The 21,450-nt window shown below is 44.8% G+C and overlaps 1 protein-coding gene across 3 annotated transcripts in view; it reads right to left on the reverse strand.

Moving 5' to 3' along the window:
* The window catches only part of TENM2 (teneurin transmembrane protein 2), a 6,300,157-nt gene that overhangs the window by 1,572,650 nt on the left and 4,706,057 nt on the right, over positions 1-21,450 (reverse strand). For all 3 annotated transcript variants that reach the window (XM_073589482.1, XM_073589484.1, XM_073589485.1), the window contains one exon: positions 7,701-7,909. In XM_073589482.1, the coding sequence (XP_073445583.1) occupies positions 7,701-7,909 (209 nt within the window). The remainder of the gene's footprint in view (positions 1-7,700; positions 7,910-21,450) is intronic.

The following is a 21,450-nucleotide window of genomic DNA, read 5'->3' on the forward strand; positions in this document are numbered from 1 at the left end:
TATTTTCCACCATAACTTGCAAAATAAATCTTGCCAAATCAGTCAAGGTGATTTTCTGGATTTGTTTTCTCGTTTTGACTCTCATAGTTGTGCTTTAACTATGCTGTCAATTACAGACCTCTCATCTTTTTAAGTGGGAGAACTTTCACAATTGGTGGCTGACTAAATACTTTTTTCACACTTTATATAATAACCCAAGAAAGAGATGGTAAACCGGGCAACACAGTTGCTCAGTATTCAATGTAAAAGTTTCAACTGGCTTTTCATTTTACCACATGACCAGAGGTCAATAGGCTATAACTAAGGTCAAAAATAAAATTGAAAAGGAGAGGAAAAAGGAAAGGGGCATCAGCACCCACAGACAAACCCACAGCACTTAGAAATTAAAGGGGAACAAAAGGGGAAAACAGAAGAAAATAAAGCTTCTCAAATCCCCTACAGTTATACCTATCTATTTGATTCACCCTTCCTGACCGTTCTGACATTGACAATTTAAAGCGGCAAGCAGGTGACTTATGTAACAGATTTTGCGATAGGGGCTATCCTGATGTGGTTTTGAGATAGGCTTATCAAGAGGTTCAGAATTGGGAGAGGGCTGAATTATTGACCTCCACCTCTATTAAATCAGATCAATATGCAGGCCTTCATTTCATTACCACCTTCAATATTGGCACCAATAAATTGAGAAATTGAGGCAAATTCTGAAAAAACTCTGTCCGACTCTTAAGATGGATCGAGATAGTGGTGATTTACTACCAACATACCTCCAGATTACATTCAAAGGGGTAAATCACTTAGAGATCGGTTAGTACGAAGCCATTTTCTCAAACCCCACAAACAACATGGCTTACTTCATAAGTTACTGCCTGCTACAAATGTAGTGGCCGTGTAGCCTGTAAAAATATTGAAGTTAGAAAAGATTTTATGCCACAGATAATATCAAGAAATATGATCTTTCAATAACTTTAGTAGTGAAGGGATTATTTATAGGGCCTTGTGTACATGTGGTTTAATGTAAGTCTGTAAAACCATCAGAGAGTTTAGGAGAAGAGTTGGTGAACACCTGATATACATTGTGAAAAAGAGAGATACACCATTAGCAAGGTATGTTAACTCTTTCTGTGGGGGCAATAGCTCTCCAGTGATATTTATGGGAATTGACAAGGTTGATAGACCAATGTGTGATGGTGATTGGGAAAAAATTGATCTTGCAGCGTGAAGCAAAATGGATTTATCTTCTCAAATCAACTTTTCCAGGAGGTTTAAATGGACAACTTACCTTTGGTTGTTTTCTAGTGATGATTGAGCATGCTCGCCACTACTCGTTACTCACCTGAGCATCTCAATGCTTGGGATGCTCGGAGCTTACCGAGTATTAAAGGGGTTGCTCGGCGGGAGATCGAGCCCCCTCCCTGCATGTTTGGCAATCTTTTTGGAGAGACAATGAACATGCAGGGATTGTCTGCAACACACTGTAAAGCCACAGCCATGTTGGTTGTGGCCTTACAGTGATTGGCTGGCCGCACAGTGTCATCAGGTCTATATCAGACCTGGCGCCACCATGATCGTTACATGCTGTGTCTGTGTGTGCGGCTGTGTGCGGGTGTCTGCATGGGTAAGGCTGTGTGCGGATGTCTGTGTGTGCATGTGTCTGTGTGTGAGGTAACGCTACCTCTGCTATTATCAGTCACAATGCAACGGGAACATGCTGTCACGTTAGTGTGACTCCGCAGCTGACTGTGACCCACAGCGGTGACCTGCGGTAATAAAGCAGGCTTGGCCCAATGAGACTACTGCTCCCATCGGGCTATGTGAATATTTTATGTGAATATGTATTCACATATACATATTCACATAAAATGACATACATATTCACATAAAATGACATACATATTCACATAATACATACATATTCACATAAAAATAAAAAAGACACTCACCGCACACCACATCCCCGACACCGCCGTCTCCTCAAAATAATGTAAAGTAAAAAACCAACATATACTCCCTGTCTGCCATAGTCCAAAGTGTCTGCATGGGTATGGCTGTGTGCGGATGTCTGTGTGTGCATGTGTCTGTGTGTGAGGTAACGCTACCTCCGCTATTGTCAGTCACAATGCAACGGGAACATGCTGTCACGTTAGTGTGACTCCGCAGCTGACTGTGACCCACAGCGGTGACCTGCGGTAATAAAGCAGGCTTGGCCCAATGAGACTACTGCTCCCATCGGGCTTTGTCTGGTGTCACTGATAACAGTGACAGCAGGTGCCACTGTTGGTAGTATCATCTGCCGGTGACTTTGCTCACAGTTAAAAAACAGTTAAAAAAGTAAAATGACATACATATTCACATAATACATACATATTCACATAAAAATAAAAAAGACACTCACCGCACACCACATCCCCGACACCGCCGTCTCCTCAAAATAATGTAAAGTAAAAAACCAACATATACTCCCTGTCTGCCGTAGTCCAAAGTGTCTGCATGGGTATGGCTGTGTGCGGATGTCTGTGTGTGCATGTGTCTGTGTGTGAGGTAATGCTACCTCCGCTATTGTCAGTCACAATGCAACGGGAACATGCTGTCACGTTAGTGTGACTCCGCTGCTGACTGTGACCCACAGCGGTGACCTGCGGTAATAAAGCAGGCTTGGCCCAATGAGACTACTGCTCCCATCGGGCTATGTCTGGTGTCACTGATAACAGTGACAGCAGGTGCCACTGTTGGTAGTATCATCTGCCGGTGACTTTGCTCACAGATAAAAAACAGTTAAAAAAGTAAAATGACATACATATTCACATAATACATACATATTCATACATAATACATATTCACATAAAAATAAAAAAGACACTCACCGCACACCACATCCCCGACACCCCCATCTCCTCAAAATAATGTAAAGTAATAAACCAACATATACTCCCTGTCTGCCGTAGTCCAAAGTAATCCAGATTGTCCCACGGCGATCTCATATGTAGAACAGTCACATCGGGAGATGTGACCACTCTACTCGGTCGGAGACGATACACTGACAGGATATAATCACCCCCGCAGTGCATCAGCTGATCAGCTCCGGTACTCTATCTTACAGCACTGCTGCGTGGAAAAGTTCTCACACAGCGGGATGAACTCTGGTGAACTCTCACGGCAGTGCAGTGAAACACTGCGAGAGATATTACCTCCTGTCAGTGTATTTCCGAGCTGTATATGTAATACCAAACCCGAGGTTTAGTAATGAACAGGTGTCAGCCAGATACCCTCATTAATAAAATGGTAGCTAAAGAGTTATAGACTCACACACACACAAAATCTGTGTGAAACGCAATAGCTGTTTATTTAAAAAAAAAAAAAATTGCGTGCGCTCCCTCGTAATTTTCAGAACCAGCAAAGGGAAAGCCAACGGCTGAGGTCTGATGTTAATATTCTGGGAAGAAGCCAAGAGCCATAAAGGTTTCCAGGCTATTAATATCAGCTCTCAGATGTTTGCTTAGCCTTTGCTGGCTATTTTACAGGGGAACCCCAGAAAAAAGTTGACATGGGGTCCCCCTATAAAATCAAACCAGCAAAGGTTAGGCAGCCAGCTGCGGGCTGATATTAAGGGACAGGGGAAGGGGTCATGGATATTGCCCCCTAGGCTAAAAACATCAGCTCTCAGCTGCACCAGAAATGGCTGTGGAATCATGCAATCAAGTCAGCATGATCCCGCAGCACTGTGCCCGACAGTGGTAGCACACAGCCACACACACACACGCAGACACTCGCACACACACGCAGACACCGGCACACATACAGACACCCGCACACACAAGCAGACAGCTGCACATGCACGCAGACAGCCATGCACACATGCAGACAGCAGCACACACATGCAGACAGCAGCACACATATGCAGACAGCAGCACACACACGCAGACAGCAGCAAACATACGCAGACAGCCACATACACACGCAGACAGCCGCCTGCTCGGGTGCTCGACCATCATTATTGTTTTAATGCTCGCCCGTCATTATTGTTTTCTTTGAAATTATAGGGCATTCCTAGATGCTTGTTCTTATGGTTTAGTGCCTCAGCTCCATAGGAGGTTCTTTCCACAATATCGGAGGTCCTATCATATACCTTGTTGGTGAGATTGTTCCAATTTTCTACTATATGAATCTCCATGGTACGTTTGGGGCATAGTGGGCAGAGCATCAGTTGTACTGACATGTCATTGGGCTCCCTTATGTCCTATTAGGTCTATTTTATTGCATTACCAGTGGTACTGGTAGTTTTTCTAAAAGACAGTCAGTCCTCCGACTTAGCCTATTTATGTTCTGGCTGTTTTTTCGGGGGGTTCTGATATCTATGTTTGTGTCTTGATATTTTAATATTTATCATTAAATGTTATGTTTTAAGTTCCCTAATTTTGCTACCCTGCTAATGATACTGAGGGATCCACATCTTTTGATTGTTTTACTCTTACTCTGTATTGCTCACTTGTACTTGATAAAACACAGTGACCTACACCAGCAGATCACATGGCTTTCCAAATCATAACTGATTGTGGAAACTCCACACTTGACCTCAAGCAAATTGGATTTTGTGCCTCTCCACTCTTCCTCCAGACTCTGGGACCTTGATTTCCAGATGAAATGCAAAATTTACTTTCATCTGAAAACAACACCTTGGACCACTGAGCAACAGTCCAGTTCTTTTTCTCCTTGGCCCAGGTAAAAGGCTTCTGGCGTTGTCTATTGGTCATTAGTGGCTTGACACAAATAATGTAGCCCATGTCCTGGATATGTCTGTGAGTGGTGGCTCATGAAGCAATGACTCCAGCAGCAGTCCACGCCTTGTGAATCTCCTCCAAATTTTTGAATGGCCTTTTCTTAACAATCCTTTCAAGCCTGTGGTTGCTTGTGCACCTTTTTCTACCACACTTTTTCCTTCCACTCAACTTTCCATTAATATGCTTGGATACAGTACTCTGTGAGCAGCCAGCTTTTTTAGCAATGACCGTTTGTGGCCTACCCTCCTTGTGGAGTGTGTCAATGACTTCCTTCTGGACATCTTTCAAGTCAGCAATTTTCCCCATGATTGTGGAGCCTACTGAAACAGACTAAGGGACCTTTTTAAACTCTTAGGAAGCCTTTGCAGGTGTGTTTTGTTAATTATTCTAATTTACTGAGATAATGACTTTTGGGTTTTCATTAGCTGTAAGCCATAATTTTTAACTTTAACAGAAATAAACACTTGAAATAGATCATTCTGTTTGTAATGACTGTAAATAATGCATGAGTTTCACTTTTTGTATTAACAACTGAAAGAAATTAACTTTTGATGATATTCTAATTTTGTGAGAAGCACCTGTATATAGTAATGGCAGAAAGTGTTGGCATCCTAGAAACTGTTCTAGAAAATGAAGTATTTTCCCCAGACAATTAATGCAATTGTATGTTTTGTTATACACATGTTTATTTTTTGTGTGTATTAGAACAACATAAAAAACAGGGGAAAAAAAGGCAATTTGGACATAAGTTCACACAAAACCCCAAATATGGGCCAGACAAAATTGTTGGCAACCTCAACTTAATATTTGATTGCACGCCCTTTGGAATGAATAACTGCAATCAATCACTTCCTATAACCATCAACAAGCTTCTGACATCTCTCACCTGGAATTTTGGAAGACTCTTCTTTTGTAAACTTCTCCAGGTCTCTCATATTTAAAGGGTGCATTTTCCCAACACCAGTTTTAAGATGTTTCCACAGGTGTTCATTTAAATTTAGATCCTGACTCATTGCTAGTCACTTCAGAACTCTCCAGCACTTTATTTCCATCCATCTATACTTTTTGAAGTGTGTTTGGGGTCATTGTCCTGCATGGCCTAGGACACAAACCTAGCTTTCTGACACAAGGCACTATCATTGCGACCCAAAATCATTTAGATAATACACACACACATACATACACACACAAATACAGTATATCTATGTAGATATGTGTGCATATATTGTGTAAGGAAAGACCTGTGAAACAAACTAAAATATATATTTAGCCCTTCATTAATCAAAGTACTCCCTTTTACTCTTATGCATCTTCCAATGGTATTCACCTGGACTAGCTTCCATTTAACAGGTATGCCTCATCAACAAATTATTTACAAAATTACCTCTGTTGCAGAGGATAAGTTTAATAGTTACCAACCTCAGAAACTGCAAATTGACAGGATCTTAGATAACTGTCCTCATAAATTATGTACAAACATCAAGTAGCAGACACATCTCACCATTAACTGTCCAGAGGAGACTGCGAGAAGCAAACTTTTATGATTGAATTTCTGCAAAGGAGCCTTAACTGATGAACACAAACAAAAGGAAATCTCTTACTCAGGTCTCATGAGTGAAAATTTGATATAGTTGGTACTAACCACTATGTTTTTGTGCTTTGCAGAAAAGGTGAGTGCTTGGTTTCTACAAGGGTGATATCTACCATGAAGCATGATGTGAGGTTGATGTGGGATTAATTAGCTGGTGACATTATTGGTGATTTATTTCAAATTTAAGGCTACAACAGCATTCTACAATGACATGCAATTACATGTGGTTTGCACTTAATTTCACTGTCATTTGTGATGCAACATAACAATAAAGCAAAGAACACCTACAGTCTATGTAAGGTCTATGTGACAAAGAAGGAGAGGGATGGAGTGTTGTGTCAGATGAAATGGCCTCAACAATCATCTGACTCCAATCCACTTGAAATTGTTTGGGATGAGTTGGTCTTCAGGGTTAAGACAAAGCAGCTAACAAGTTCTCAACACCTCTGGGAATGCCTCAAGAATGTTGAAAAGCCATTCCAGGATGAAGTTGCTTAAGAAAATAAAAAGTGTGTGTATAGCTGTCATCAGGGTAAAAGGGTGGACTTTGATACATCTAAGGTTTAACACGCATGCATGTGCACATTGCAATAAGAACAACAAAAAACAGTGAACATATTTAGTGAGGTAATAGACAAAGGGGCAAATTTTGTACACTGGGTAATGTTAATCTGATCTTAAAATCTGCATGCAGAAGGATTTTTATGTTTTTCTTTGCAAGGAATTTAGTATTGGATTTTACAATTTACATTGTAATGAACAAATTCACAAAAGGATCCATACTATATCAACAACACATAGGTTATAATGTGGATTTGAGACCAATGTGGATTTTCTTAGGATATGAGTGAATGGAGTTTCTAGAAAGCATTTTACAATTATTACATTGTACTTAGCTGTGGATTTTTGGTGTGGACATCAAAACTAAAATTCAGCAAAAATTATGTGAGGTGTGTGAGCCACCATAATAGTTAGACAGCATATACCTTGTCCAATAAGTTTGTAGATATTAAAGTGGTGTACTAAGTGGTGATAGATTTCGCATATCTTCCTAAAAATTAGCCAACATTATATTACTGATACTAATTCTCAGTTGGCTCCATCAAGCAAAATAACAGTAGTGCCAGATCCACTTCATGATGGACTTTAACAGCACCAAGTGCACCTGACTAATTTTAATGGCATCCATCTGGTTTTCCATTATGGTTTCTGTCCATGTGTAGACAAAATAGTGGAGCACGGTGGTCTATTTTTGACAGAATCTGCAACTGAGGCTTGGAACAGAGCTTTCAACACAGAAGAGAGCTTAATATTTTATCTTTTATTACTTATACCTGAGCATGTGATGGAGGCAAACCTCTTCGTATGTAAACACCAAACAAGGCATCTTTTCCCAATGATATATTAAATTTTAAGAACTGTGGCTGGGTAACATGGATATGTGATCTCCAAAAAACCCCTGCAGGTACTTCTTGAGTGATCCGGCGGCCAATTTCAACTTCTCCGTTGTCTATGCTGCTGTTTCTTGTATTAGTCCAAGGTCCTGGAAGACAAAATAATTATTGTATTTCATTTCTCAAACTATATGATAAAAGGGACAGTAAAATCTGCATTACAGAGAGCATTATACATTATTTCTAGGAAGGAAAACCTCAATATGCATTTTCAAATGCATTACCTGACTTTCATCTTGACTTATTACCTCTGAAGAGGAATATTGAATGGTTCTATTCCCATCAAATTGGTGTTGAATGAGATATATGCTCATCAAAAACCAACCTTCACTAAATACATCAAAGTTCCCAAGCATCTAATCCTAAATAATATTGTGTCCATATCTAGAAAAGTAATGCTTCATTTTAAGCAAATGCAAATTGTCAAAGCTGTGTCTTCCATGATTTTAGAAAAGCATGTGTAGATAAAATATTTTCATTAGTATAGTGTTTGTCACTTTGATCAATCCTTTGAATCAAGAAGGCGTAGATAAAAATAATCAAATTGAGTTCTCAAGCCAATCAATTGGAAATCTCAAATTACTTCATTAAGGGGGGTTTACACATAGCGATATTGCTAGCAATATCGCTAAAGCGTCACTGATTTTGTGACGTTATAGCGATATTGCTAGCGATATCGCTATGTGTGATACTTACCTCCGACCGGCTACCCCGCTGTCTGTCGCTCATCGCGCGAGATCGGGCGGCTCCATTTCTCGTCGTCAGCTTCCTGCTGGGCTTCCTGCTGTGTGAGACGAGCGACGTGTGGACGCGGGCGGAGGACGTCTGGATCACTGTGTGTGAAAGGTGAGTATCGTCCGCTGCGTCGCTGCTGCATCACTGTGAGATCTTCCTGTGTGGAAGCTCACTAGCGATCATTTAGCGATGCACCAGCGATCCTGACTGGGTCGGATCGCTGGTCGGATTGCTGGTGCATCGCTAAATGTAAAAGGGCCTTTAGAACAGTTTACAAATATGTCATTAGTTACTGAATATTTAATGTAAATTCCAGATTGAAGGGGCTTATTGTAAGGGTTTGCTGTGACCTACAGATGTTTGCCTGCAAGTAATAACTCTGTATTTCAGCCATCTTGTACCCTCAAAAAATAAGAATAAAAAGCAATCAAAAGACTATATCCACCTAAACCCAGTATAATAAAAACTGCAGCTGGACCCTACAAAAATCAGCCCTCACATAGCTCCATTTCTGGGTAAAACTTATGGGTCTCAGAACATAACACAAAACAATTTGTAAATATATTTTTAATTTCTTAGTACAATATCAAGAAACTAAATACATTTAGTGACCTGTAGAATAAGGCTGAGATGCTATTTGCACAAAATAAAACCTAAGAAACAATGGCAGATATGTTTATTTTTTTCCATTTCCTACACAATTTTTTATTTTCAGATTTTTTTTTAGATATTATTTGGTCAATTAAATGGCTCCATTAAAAATGGAAAAATTTCACTATAAAGAAAAAAGTTATTTGTCTTAGAAGCCAGGAGATTAAGCAAACTAAAGAAAAAAATGTCTGTTCTGCAGCACCAAGGTGTTAAAACCTTAGGCGAACTTTCAACTATTTTAATCTCCAAGAATGTAATATCTTCAAGACTGTTTTTTCAATTTTAAGAATTGTGTTTCAATGAACAAGTGTAATAAACAGCACCGGACAAATCAGTACCACCCAGTGCTCTTTCACGTGAAAAGGATATTAAATATATTAACAAGGATGAGTGAGGGTGGAAATATTAACATTGCTGTGAATCAGATGTTCACAGATCTGTTTGTCCCATTTTATAGCTTCATACTCTAATACATTTTATATATTTTTTCTATTAAAATCTCATCTTAAACTAAAATCTGTGAAGGCAAGAGATACTTGATAAGAGGAATGGGCTGAAAGGCTCGATGTGAAGCTCATTTTACAGTGCTGGAAATACACTACAAACTTCATTCAGAAGCTTACATGAATTTAGCAGCCACTCTTCTATTAAAGCATGTCCAGTATAAGGTATGAGAAGCAAGCACTGTGAAATTTGGCTTTAGCTTATAGTATCAGTAGAAAAGTCAATGCCCTATATAAAATATTACATGCATCTAATCTTTAAGAGATTATGACTACATCTGCATGCATCACTTTATTTTCTAAGAATTAGAACCTAACACTTAGAAATTCATAAGCCTAAATTTCTTTTGGAGATCGAGGAAAGTGTACACCAATCATATGTAGTGTTGAGCGATATCGTTCGATACCCAAAAATATCGTATCGGATGGTATCGCCCGATACGAAAAAAATATCGGGTATCGCCGATTCCGATACCGGAAGTCCCATTCAAGTCAATGGGACTTCCGGTATCGAAATTAAAAAAAGGCCTTTATTTCCTTGTTGGCTAATTCTACATAATTGAAAACAAATAAGAATCACGTAGAATGTATTGTGGGAGGTGGAGGAGACATTAAAAGCATAGTGGTTTATTCAAATCACATGGCATAGCATTAATTCCAATTTTTTTTTTCAAGACGTTCGGAGTTAAAAAGATATTGACTATGTTAACTTTTTTATATTTAGTCAGATATGTATGTTTCGCAACTTCCATGCTCTTCACCTTCTTTTGTACTTCTCCCACACTTTCTCCTTCATGATCCGCAGCAGTAGCATTTTTTTCATCAACTTTTTCTTCACCTTATTCATCTTCTTCTTCTTCACCTTCTTCCCATTAATTTTTTTCTTCCATTCTTCATATTCTTCTTATTCAGCTATTATTAATTTTCATATGCTATTTCTTCATCTTCTTCCTATTCTTCTTTTTCTTCATTTTCTTATGGTGACAGGCATTCCTGTAGTACTTATCTATAAAAGTTATAAGATTACACCTTACGTTCTGCCTGTCACAAAAGTTTTACAACAGGATTTGTCCGCGTTCAGTTTGGCCTGCAGCAGCAGGCATTTTCCAGGGGCACCACGAGGAGGAACGGACTCACCCCCATTTACTGCTTAGTCTTCTTCTGCTTATAATTTTGATTTCTTCTATGCTGATTTTTTGTCTTATGCTTAATGTTCTTCTGTTTTCTGTTCTTCTGCTTTTGCTTCTTCTGCTTCTTGTTCTTCTGTCTTTTGTTCTGTATCTTGGTGGTTGTCTTCATGTTCTTTGTCCTCTTGGTCTTATTATTTAGGGTCATATTTCTGGTCTTCTTTGGTGTGGTGTTCAGGGTCGTCATCATCAGGGTCATCGTCATGGAGATCAATAAGGATTACCAAAGACAATTTCAAAAAGCTTGATCTTGGAAATGTAGCAGAAGGTACAAGAAGGCTGAGAAACTGGCGAGAACCAGCAGACAGTGCTGGCACCCGGATGGGTAGCAGAAGGAACAAGAGCCAATGGCACTACCGAGGACCAACTGACGGTGCTGGACCACGGTTACTAAGCAGAAGGTACCTGTGCTAAAAAGCACTACCAAGGACCAGCTGATGGTGCTGGACCTCGGATACCGAGATGGAGGCACCTAGGCCAAAGGCTGTGGCGAGAACCAGCAGACAGTGCTGGCACCCAGATGGGTAGCAGAAGGAACAAGAGCCAATGGCACTACCGAGGACCAACTGACGGTGCTGGACCACGGTTACTAAGCAGAAGGTACCTGTGCTAAAAAGCACTATCAAGGACCAGCTGGCGGTGCTGGACCTCGGATACCGAGATGGAGGCACCTAGGCCAAAGGCTGTGGCAAGAACCAGCAGACAATGCTGGCACCCGGATGGGTAGCAGAAGGAACCAGAGCCAATGGCACTACCGAGGACCAACTGACGGTGCTGGACCACGGTTACTAAGCAGAAGGTACCTGTGCTAAAAAGCACTACCAAGGACCAGCTGATGGTGCTGGACCTCGGATACCGAGATGGAGGCACCTAGGCCAAAGGCTGTGGCGAGAACCAGCAGACAGTGCTGGCACCCAGATGGGTAGCAGAAGGAACAAGAGCCAATGGCACTACCGAGGACCAACTGACGGTGCTGGACCACGGTTACTAAGCAGTAGGTACCTGTGCTAAAAAGCACTACCAAGGACCAGCTGACGGTGCTGGACCTCGGATACCGAGATGGAGGCAGCTAGGCCAAAGGCTGTGGCGAGAACCAGCAGACAGTGCTGGCACCCGGATGGGTAGCAGAAGGAACAAGAGCCAATGGCACTACCGAGGACCAACTGACGGTGCTGGACCACGGTTACTAAGCAGAAGGTACCTGTGCTAAAAAGCACTACCAAGGACCAGCTGACGGTGCTGGAACTCGGATACCGAGATGGAGGCACCTAGGCCAAAGGCTGTGGTGAGAACCAGCAGACAGTGCTGGCACCCGGATGGGTAGCAGAAGGAACAAGAGCCAATGGCACTACCGAGGACCAACTGACGGTGCTGGACCACGGTTACTAAGCAGAAGGTACCTGTGCTAAAAAGCACTACCAAGGACCAGCTGACGGTGCTGGACCTCGGATACCGAGATGGAGGCACCTAGGCCAAAGGCTGTGGCGAGAACCAGCAGACAGTGCTGGAACCCGGGTGGGTAGCAGAAGGTACCCATTGAAAGCAAAGTAGCCAGGCCGCAAGCCGGCCGCAGTTACCGAAACCCACAGTCCTACAGGGGGTCCAAGTCCCATTGGCACTACGGATCCAGCCTTCAGTGCCAGTTCCCGCAGCCCACATAGGAGTCACCTAAACTGCAGGCACCGTAGAGTCGGCTAACCCGGCCGCAAGACGACAGGACAACGGATTGGTGGCATAGTGACCTTGACACTACCCGGAAACAGCAGGCGTGCTGGAACCAGGCTGGGCAACAGGGAGTCCCCGTGCCAAAGACACTGCCGAGCACCAACTGGCGTTGTTGGAGCCCAGGGACAATCATGGTGTAGGCCGAGGCCTACTTGGTGGTAGTTTTAGATTGTTTGTAGGCTACAACAGACTGTCAACGTGCTCCAATTAGGCATCTGTCTCCACTCTGTTTTCAGGATTTCACGTGACCAACAACACCGCCAGTTTATGCGTACAGCAGCCATCTGCCCAATCCACACATGTTGCTGTGTTACTGGGATTCTGTAAAGTCAGCAGATCCCCTGATGTGTGTCTGCCACTGTCTCCTGCTCTGTCCACATTCCCACCGCTTGCAGTGGGAAGGTGGACAGCGCAGGAGACAGTGGCGGACACATATTGGGGGATTTGCTGACGTTACAGAACCCCAGTAACACAGGAACACGTGTGGAATGCGTGGACGGCAACTGTGAGCAGGAACTGGCAGTGTTGGAGGTCAGGGGAAATACTAGAGACAGTGTGGAGACAGAGGCCAAATCAGAGAATGTTTAAATCTGAAGTAGCTAAAATTTGGAGGCAGCAGCAGTTTGCCCGCCACACAGCAGGGGATCAGCTGACGTTACCGAACCCCACTTTCACATGAACGAGTGTGTTTTTCTGTGTGGACAGCACTTCCGAGCACCAACTAGCGTTGTTGGAACCCAGGAACAATCATGGTGCAGGCCGAGGCCTACTAGGAGCCAGGTGTAAAGCTGAGGTATTTTGACTTTGGAGGGAGCAGGACACTTTGCCCTCCACACAGCAGGGGATCAGCTGACGTTACTGACCCCCACTTTCACATGAACGAGTGTGTTTTTCTGTGTGGACAGCACTTCTGAGCACCAACTAGCGTTGTTGGAGCCCTGGGAGAACCAGGGTGCAGGCCGAGGCCTACTTGGTGGCAGTTTGCGATTGTTTCTAGACTACTACTAACTGTCAACGTACTCCAATTAGGCCTCTGTCTTCACTCTGTTTCGAGTATTTCCGCTGGCTTCCAACCACGCCAGTTGCTGCTCTGAAATGCCGTCTGCACAACCCACACTTGTTCCTGTGTTACTGGGGTTCTGTAACAGCAGCTTCTCCCTAGAGGTGAGTCAGGCAATGTCTCCTGCTCTGTCCACATTTCCACTACAAGTAGTGGGAATGTAGACAAAGCAGGAGACATTGCCGTGCTCAACTCTGGAGATGAGCAGATGTTACAGGACCCAGGTACCACAGGATCAAGTGTGGATTGTGCAGACGGCACTTGAGAGCAGAAACAGGCGGTGTTGTAGGCCGGAGGAAATACTCAAAACAGAGTGGAGACAGAGGGCAAATCAGAGAACATATTAAATCAGAGGTAGTCAGAAGTTGTAGGCAGCAGGAGAGTTTGCCGTACACACAGCAGGGGATCAGCTGACGTTACCGAACCCCACTTACACATGAGCGAGTGTTTTGTCTGTGCGGACAGCACTTCCGAGCACCAACTGGCGTTGTCGGAGCCCAGGGAAAATGAGGTAGTAGGTCGAGGCCTACTTGGTGGCAGTTTGCAATTGTTTCTAGACTACTACTAACTGTCAACGTACTCCAATTAGGCCTCTGTCTTCACTCTGTTTCGAGTATTTCCGCTGGCTTCCAACCACGCCAGTTGCTGCTCTGAAATGCCGTCTGCACAACCCACACTTGTTCCTGTGTTACTGGGGTTCTGTAACAGCAGCTTCTCCCTAGAGGTGAGTCAGGCAATGTCTCCTGCTCTGTCCACATTTCCACTACAAGTAGTGGGAATGTAGACAAAGCAGGAGACATTGCCGTGCTCAACTCTGGAGATGAGCAGATGTTACAGGACCCAGGTACCACAGGATCAAGTGTGGATTGTGCAGACGGCACTTGAGAGCAGAAACAGGCGGTGTTGTAGGCCGGAGGAAATACTCAAAACAGAGTGGAGACAGAGGGCAAATCAGAGAACATATTAAATCAGAGGTAGTCAGAAGTTGTAGGCAGCAGAAGAGTTTGCCGTACACACAGCAGGGGATCAGCTGACGTTACCGAACCCCACTTACACATGAGCGAGTGTTTTGTCTGTGCGGACAGCACTTCCGAGCACCAACTGGCGTTGTCGGAGCCCAGGGAAAATGAGGTAGTAGGCCGAGGCCTACTTGGAGCCAGGTGTAAATCTGAGGTTGTTTGACTGTGGAGGGAGCAGGACACTTTGCCATACACACAGCAGGGGATCAGCTGACGTTACCGAACCCCACTTACACATGAGCGAGTGTTTTGTCTGTGCGGACAGCACTTCTGAGCACCAACTGGCGGTGTCGGAGCCCAGGGAAAATCAGGTAGTAGGCCGAGGCCTACTTGGTGGCAGTTTGCGATTGTTTCTAGACTACTACTAACTGTCAACGTACTCCAATTAGGCCTCTGTCTTCACTCTGTTTCGAGTATTTCCGCTGGCTTCCAACCACGCCAGTTGCTGCTCTGAAATGCCGTCTGCACAACCCACACTTGTTCCTGTGTTACTGGGGTTCTGTAACAGCAGCTTCTCCCTAGAGGTGAGTCAGGCAATGTCTCCTGCTCTGTCCACATTTCCACTACAAGTAGTGGGAATGTAGACAAAGCAGGAGACATTGCCGTGCTCAACTCTGGAGATGAGCAGATGTTACAGGACCCAGGTACCACAGGAACAAGTGTGGATTGTGCAGACGGCACTTGAGAGCAGAAACAGGCGGTGTTGTAGGCCGGAGGAAATACTCAAAACAGAGTGGAGACAGAGGGCAAATCAGAGAACATATTAAATCAGAGGTAGTCAGAAGTTGTAGGCAGCAGGAGAGTTTGCCGTACACACAGCAGGGGATCAGCTGACGTTACCGAACCCCACTTACACATGAGCGAGTGTTTTGTCTGTGCGGACAGCACTTCTGAGCAACAACGGGCGTTGCTGTAGCCCAGGAAATAAAGTTCAGGTCATAGAAACATGAACACAACAGGAGACCTGGATCCTGTTGCCAGCCAATTATTTATTCTGGAAGAGGACTGGCAAATTCAGGTGAGATCCAGGCCTTGTTCATTTTCAGAAAAGTAAGCCGGTCAACATTATCGGCGGATAGTCGCGTGCGACGGTCTGTTACCACACCACCTGCAGCACTAAAGACACGTTCCGATAATACACTGGCAGCAAGGCAAGCCAGCACCTCCATTGCATACTGGCTAAGCTCTGACCATGTATCCAGCTTAGAGACCCAATACTTGAACGGGGAAGAGCCGTCTGGGAGAACACTAACAGGGCACGACAAGTAGTCTGTCACCATCTGACGGAAACGTTGCCTCCTGCTGACTGGAGCCGTCTGTGATGGTGTAGCCGTTTGTGGCGGTCCCACAAAACTTTTCCACATTTGGGCCATACTGGCCTTGCCTTGTCCTGCGGCACTGCCTCTGCTACCTCTTTGTGCAGAGCTTCCTCCAATGCCTCTACCCACATGGCTGCTTTGAAAAGCACTACCAGCAACACTTGTGGGGGGAATGGAGAACATGATGGCCTGCACAAGTGTTTCTTGGTACTCCCGCATTTTTCGCTCCCGGTTCAACTGTGGTATGAGGCTTTGTAAGTTGTCCCGGTAGCGAGGATCTAGGAGGGTGTGCACCCAATAATCAGCCGTGTGGAGAATGTTGGCGATGCGGCGGTCATTTAACAAGCACTGCAGCATGAAATCTACCATGTGCTGCAGACTGCCAACTGGACCGGAAACGCTGTCCCCAGCTTGAGGCGCATCTCTGCCTGCTCAGCATCACCCCACCCTCGCTGTACACACTGACTACTAGAGCCTTGTGTACCTCCCTCCTCTGGAGAGATGTGTTCCTCCTCCTCCATTGACTCCTCGTCATCCTCCTCACTAAGTGTCCCCTGCCTGGGCCTTTGTGTGGAAGCACGTTGCGCAGACTTGCCAGAAGCAGATGGCATTTCTGACTGCTCATCCTCGACCTCTTCAAAAACCTCCTCACTTAGTGCTTGTAAGGTTTTTTGAAGCAGACAGATGAGGGGGACAGTCATGCTGATTAGTGCATCATCTGCACTGGCCATCCGCGTGGAGTCATCGAAGGCACGCAAAACTTGGCAGATGTCCCTCATAGTGGCCCACTCAGTGGTGGTGAAGTGTGTCCGGCGCACAGTGCGACTTGTTTGCGCCTGATGCAGCTGGTACTCCATTACTGCTTCCTGCTGCTCACACAACCGCTCCAACATATGTAACGTTGAATTCCACCTGGTGGGGAGGTCACATATGATGCGATGTTCTGGCAGGCGGAATCGGCGTTGCAGAGATGCAATGCGCGATCTTGCCATGCTGGAACGCCGCAAGTGAGCACACTCTAGGCGAACCTTGTGCAGCAGTGCATCAAGATCCGGATAGTCCCTCAGAAAGCTCTGGACGACCAAATTGAGCACGTGTGCCAGACATGGTATGTGAGTGAGGTTGCCTAGGCCCAGAGCTGCCACTAGATTTCAGCCATTGTCACTCACTACCAAACCTGGCTGGAGATTCGCTGGCACAAACCACACATCGCTCTCCTGCTTGATGGCATTCCAGAGCTCCTGTGCTGTGTGGCTCCGATTCCCCAAAGAAATTAATTTAAGGACGGCCTGTTGACGTTTGGCCACACCTGTGCTCATATCTGGCCTAACAGGCTCACGCAGTGCTGATTCCGAGGAACTAGAGTAGGAGGAGGACTCAATATGTACAGACTGCATTCCTGCAATCCTTGGAGTTGGCAGAATACGTACAGAGCCACTCTCCAGATCTGTACCCGGCTCCACAACATTGACCCAATGGGCAGTGAGGGAAAAGTATCGTCCCTGTCCATGGCTACTGGTCCACGCATCGGTGGTCAGGTGGACCTTGCTACTGACGGCATTTAGTAGCGTATTTTTAATTTTTCCCTCCACATGCTTTTGCAGGGCAGGGACAGCTTGCCTGCTGAAATAAAAGCGGCTGGGCACATTGTATTGTGGAACTGCCAATGACATAAAGTTCCGGAATGTGTCAGTCTCCACCAGCCTGAATGACAGCATCTCAAGGGCCAATAGTTTGGCAATGCCGGCATTCAGAGCCAGTGCTCGGGGATGGTTTGCCGAGTATGGCCGCTTTTTCTCCCATGCCTGTGCTACCGATTGCTGGTGAGTGGCCTGGGAGGGTGCTGATGACTGCGAACGTGGTTCAGTGGGTGGAATTTCACTGGGTCTCTGGACAACAGTGGCAGTGGTTCTTCCATGGCGTTCCAGTGAGGAAGCTGAACCAGCTGTGTGTGAGCTGGAGGAAGAGGCCCCAACACGAGCTGAAGAGGTGGTAGGTGCTGCTGAAGGTTGGCCTACATCTTCAGTGTGTCTGTGTAACTCCACCTCGTGCTTGGTACGCACATGTTTCCACATATTTGTGGTATTGAGGTTGGTCACATTTTTGCCTCGTTTCACTTTCTGATGACACAGCTTGCATTTGACAAAGCAAATGTCATCTGCAACTGTGTCAAAAAAAGACCACGCACTGCAAGTCCTGGGAGCGCCCGTTTTGTGTTTTGGAAGAGGATTGCTCCTCACGGGTGCCAAAGTGGAGGCTACAGGCAACCAAGTCTGCCCCCGCCCTCTCCCTCCTCTTTTGGCCGTTCGGGGAATCTCTTCCTCAGAGCTGCTCCCACCACCTTCCTGTGACTGACGCCATGATGGGTCAAGGACCTCATCATCTCCACTCTCCTCTTCAAGCACCGGCTGGTCCTGGGTTGTCTCGCCAGCACCGTACGCACCAGAAATTGGCAACTGAGTCTCATCATCATCTGATGCATACTGAGGTGTGCTGACCATAGGCACTGGCCCACCCGCCTCTTCAGATTCAGAGGGACAAAGCAGTTGCGCATCACTGCATACTCCCTCTTCTTCACGCTCTAGAATGCTGCTTGGCTGGCCACCTCTTTCCAAGCCAACAGATTCTGAGAACAGAAGTAAAGATTGAGATGGCTCCTGTCGAGAGCTCTCAGACTGCCTGGCAATTTGGCAGGTGGTGAAGAGACAGATGGTTGCTCTTCATTGCTCTGGCCTTGGGAGGATGCGGAAGTCATTGAAGTGGATGCGTTAGCTGCCATCCATCTGACAACGGCTTCAATTTGTTCGTCGCGCAGCAGTGGGGTACGGCGAGGTCCTACAAAGCTGCGCATGAAGGACTGTTGCCTGGTAAAAGTGGGGGATGCCGGGTCACTGGTGGCCGCAGCAGATACCAAATCCCCACATCCTCTCCCTGCTGAATCCCCCCGTCCTCTACCTGCTGAAACTCCACGGCCACGACCACGTGCCTTACTCCCTGCCTTCTTCATCTTGGTAGACTGATAAAGATAGGCAGAAAAGTAAAAAAGGGGTGGCTTAGTGTTCTTATTCCTGAACACCTGCTAACCAGTATAAGAAACACTAATTTGGCTAAGAGTGTGTGTACTACACTTTAATATGATCTAATGTGGCCTAGACAACTGTAAAGTGGAGTGTTTGGTGAACTTTATTTCCTTTTTTTTTTTGGGTGGGGGGAAAGGAAAGGATGTGACCAAAGTTTGAAAGCTATAGTATCACAAACTTTTTGGAGCGATTACAATGCAGGAAGCTAACCTACAATGCAATTGATGAGGCTCCAAAAAATAGGGTGATACTAGCCTGGCTGGCCCTGAAGGGCACAAGCCAGCAAAAAGGCTCCTCTATCTAATCCTATATAGTGTTTGCAACCAACCAATGACAATGGATGCGGTTGGAAGCACACTAATATAGGAGCAAAAATCTGGCTAAATTTGCCGCAAAAAAAGGACTATGTATGTGGCAGTGACGCACGCTGAGCGGACTACAGCTAGCGGTGGCTGTAGAACACACTGCAACGTGAGCTGCACTCACACACAGAGAGACCTATCAGACAGCCAAAAACAGTGCAGAGAAATGGGCTATAGCACTGAAAGGCTGCTGAAAGGCTCCGCTGTCCACTCCTTTAGTGTTTGCAACCAACGTATATGGATACGTATGGAAGCACACTATACAGGAGAAAAAAAAAGCAGCAATAAAAGAAAAATGTGTATGAGGCAGAGACACACGCTGGCCGGCCTACAAGCAGACGTGCCTGCAGGACACACTACACAGCGTGGGTCTGCACTCACACAGCCCTTGCAGACAGCTGTGAAAACAGCGCTGCTAGGGAAAAGCAAGCTACAGCGGTGGTTTATGTAGCCTGGATAAAGCACAATATTGTTTTTAGAATCGCTATTTCTAACTGTCCCTCACAGTCTTCAACAGCAGCCTGTCCCTAACTGAATTCACAGCAGAGTGACCAGAAATGGCGGCTGCAGCGCTTTTTATAGTGCATCATGACATCATTTCAGCAGCCAATCACAGCCATGCCAGTAGTTAACATGCCTACATGCCTAACAGGATATGCCCACACTTCTGAGGATCCCCATTGGCTGAATCAAATCGAGCGGGCTCCTAGCATTATGGGAACTTCCGATTCCGGTATTCGATATGAAAAAAGTATCGGAACTAAGTATCGGAATTCCGATACAGCTAATATCGGCCGATACCCGATACTTGCGGCATCGGAATGCTCAACACTAATCATATGTTGAATACCTGACCATTTGTCTTCTCCTCATGTTCCAATATTTTTCAAAACATTCCTAGATGAGTTGTGCAAAAAACAATATATTTAATAAAGTACACGAACCCGAAAGGTTGTATTTTACTGCTTCATTTTCTCTGGAGTATTGTCTATATTCACTTCTTCAGGTTTTATCCTCTTTTCAGGAATGTCATTCTATTTCCTCTCACTATCCAAGAGCTTTCAAAAACTGACATTTCATAGAAAATTTTTTGGAGAAGTTGTCAGATGTCAATCACACTCTGAATTTTGCACCACCAGTTTACAAAGAGCAGACACCAAACAAGGCTGACACATTTTTATGTCAAATGAGCCCCTGTCCAATAGATGGTGAGACTATAAGGAAGTATTTTGTTGCAATTATGAGCAAAACAATTATATAATGAATGACAGCAGTTTTTATGGGATTTATATGTTAGAATGATGTACAAGGACAAAAAAAACCTCTAGGTACCAAACATTACATAGACAGATTAGCTAACATATACATCTGCACTTAGCATAGCAATTAATGGAGAATCCCACATACTCATTACCTTAGTGCTCATTCAAACATCAGTTTTCCGTGTACAAATTCTGTCCGCAATTTTTACGGACAGAACTTGTGCCTATTATAGTCTATGGGGATGTTCACATGTCATTATATTTTTGCAAACCGAGTGGTCCACATAAAATCACAGAGATGTGTCCAATAGAGTTGAGCGACTTTTGGTTTTTTAGGGTCGCGTTTCGTTACGTGAAACCCGACTTTTCCAAAAGTCGGGTCGAGCAAAATCGTCCGATTATAGGGAAAAGTTGGGGTCGTCCCGAAACACGAAACCCAATGTAAGTCAATGGGGAATAAAAGTCGGCAGTGAGAGGAGGACAGGAAACACACCTACAGTGCCCATTTGAATGCCAAAAGCATCAATTCTTCTTACTTAAGCTTGTCAACCTTAATTAACTTCATAATACAAGTTACGCACTGATAAATGGGGGTTATTTTGCTAAAGTTGTGGGGAGGGGAGGGCTGGCTGCAGGTTTTCATGTGCCCTGGGCGAAAGAGCGCCCCTTTAACACATAATGATACCACAACTCATCATGCTCCGATACAGCAGAGAAATAGCGGTAT

This window comes from Dendrobates tinctorius, unplaced genomic scaffold (genome assembly GCF_039654945.1).
Source record: "Dendrobates tinctorius isolate UK_male_01 unplaced genomic scaffold, ASM3965494v1 ptg000108l, whole genome shotgun sequence".
Taxonomy (NCBI): Eukaryota; Metazoa; Chordata; class Amphibia; order Anura; family Dendrobatidae; genus Dendrobates; species Dendrobates tinctorius.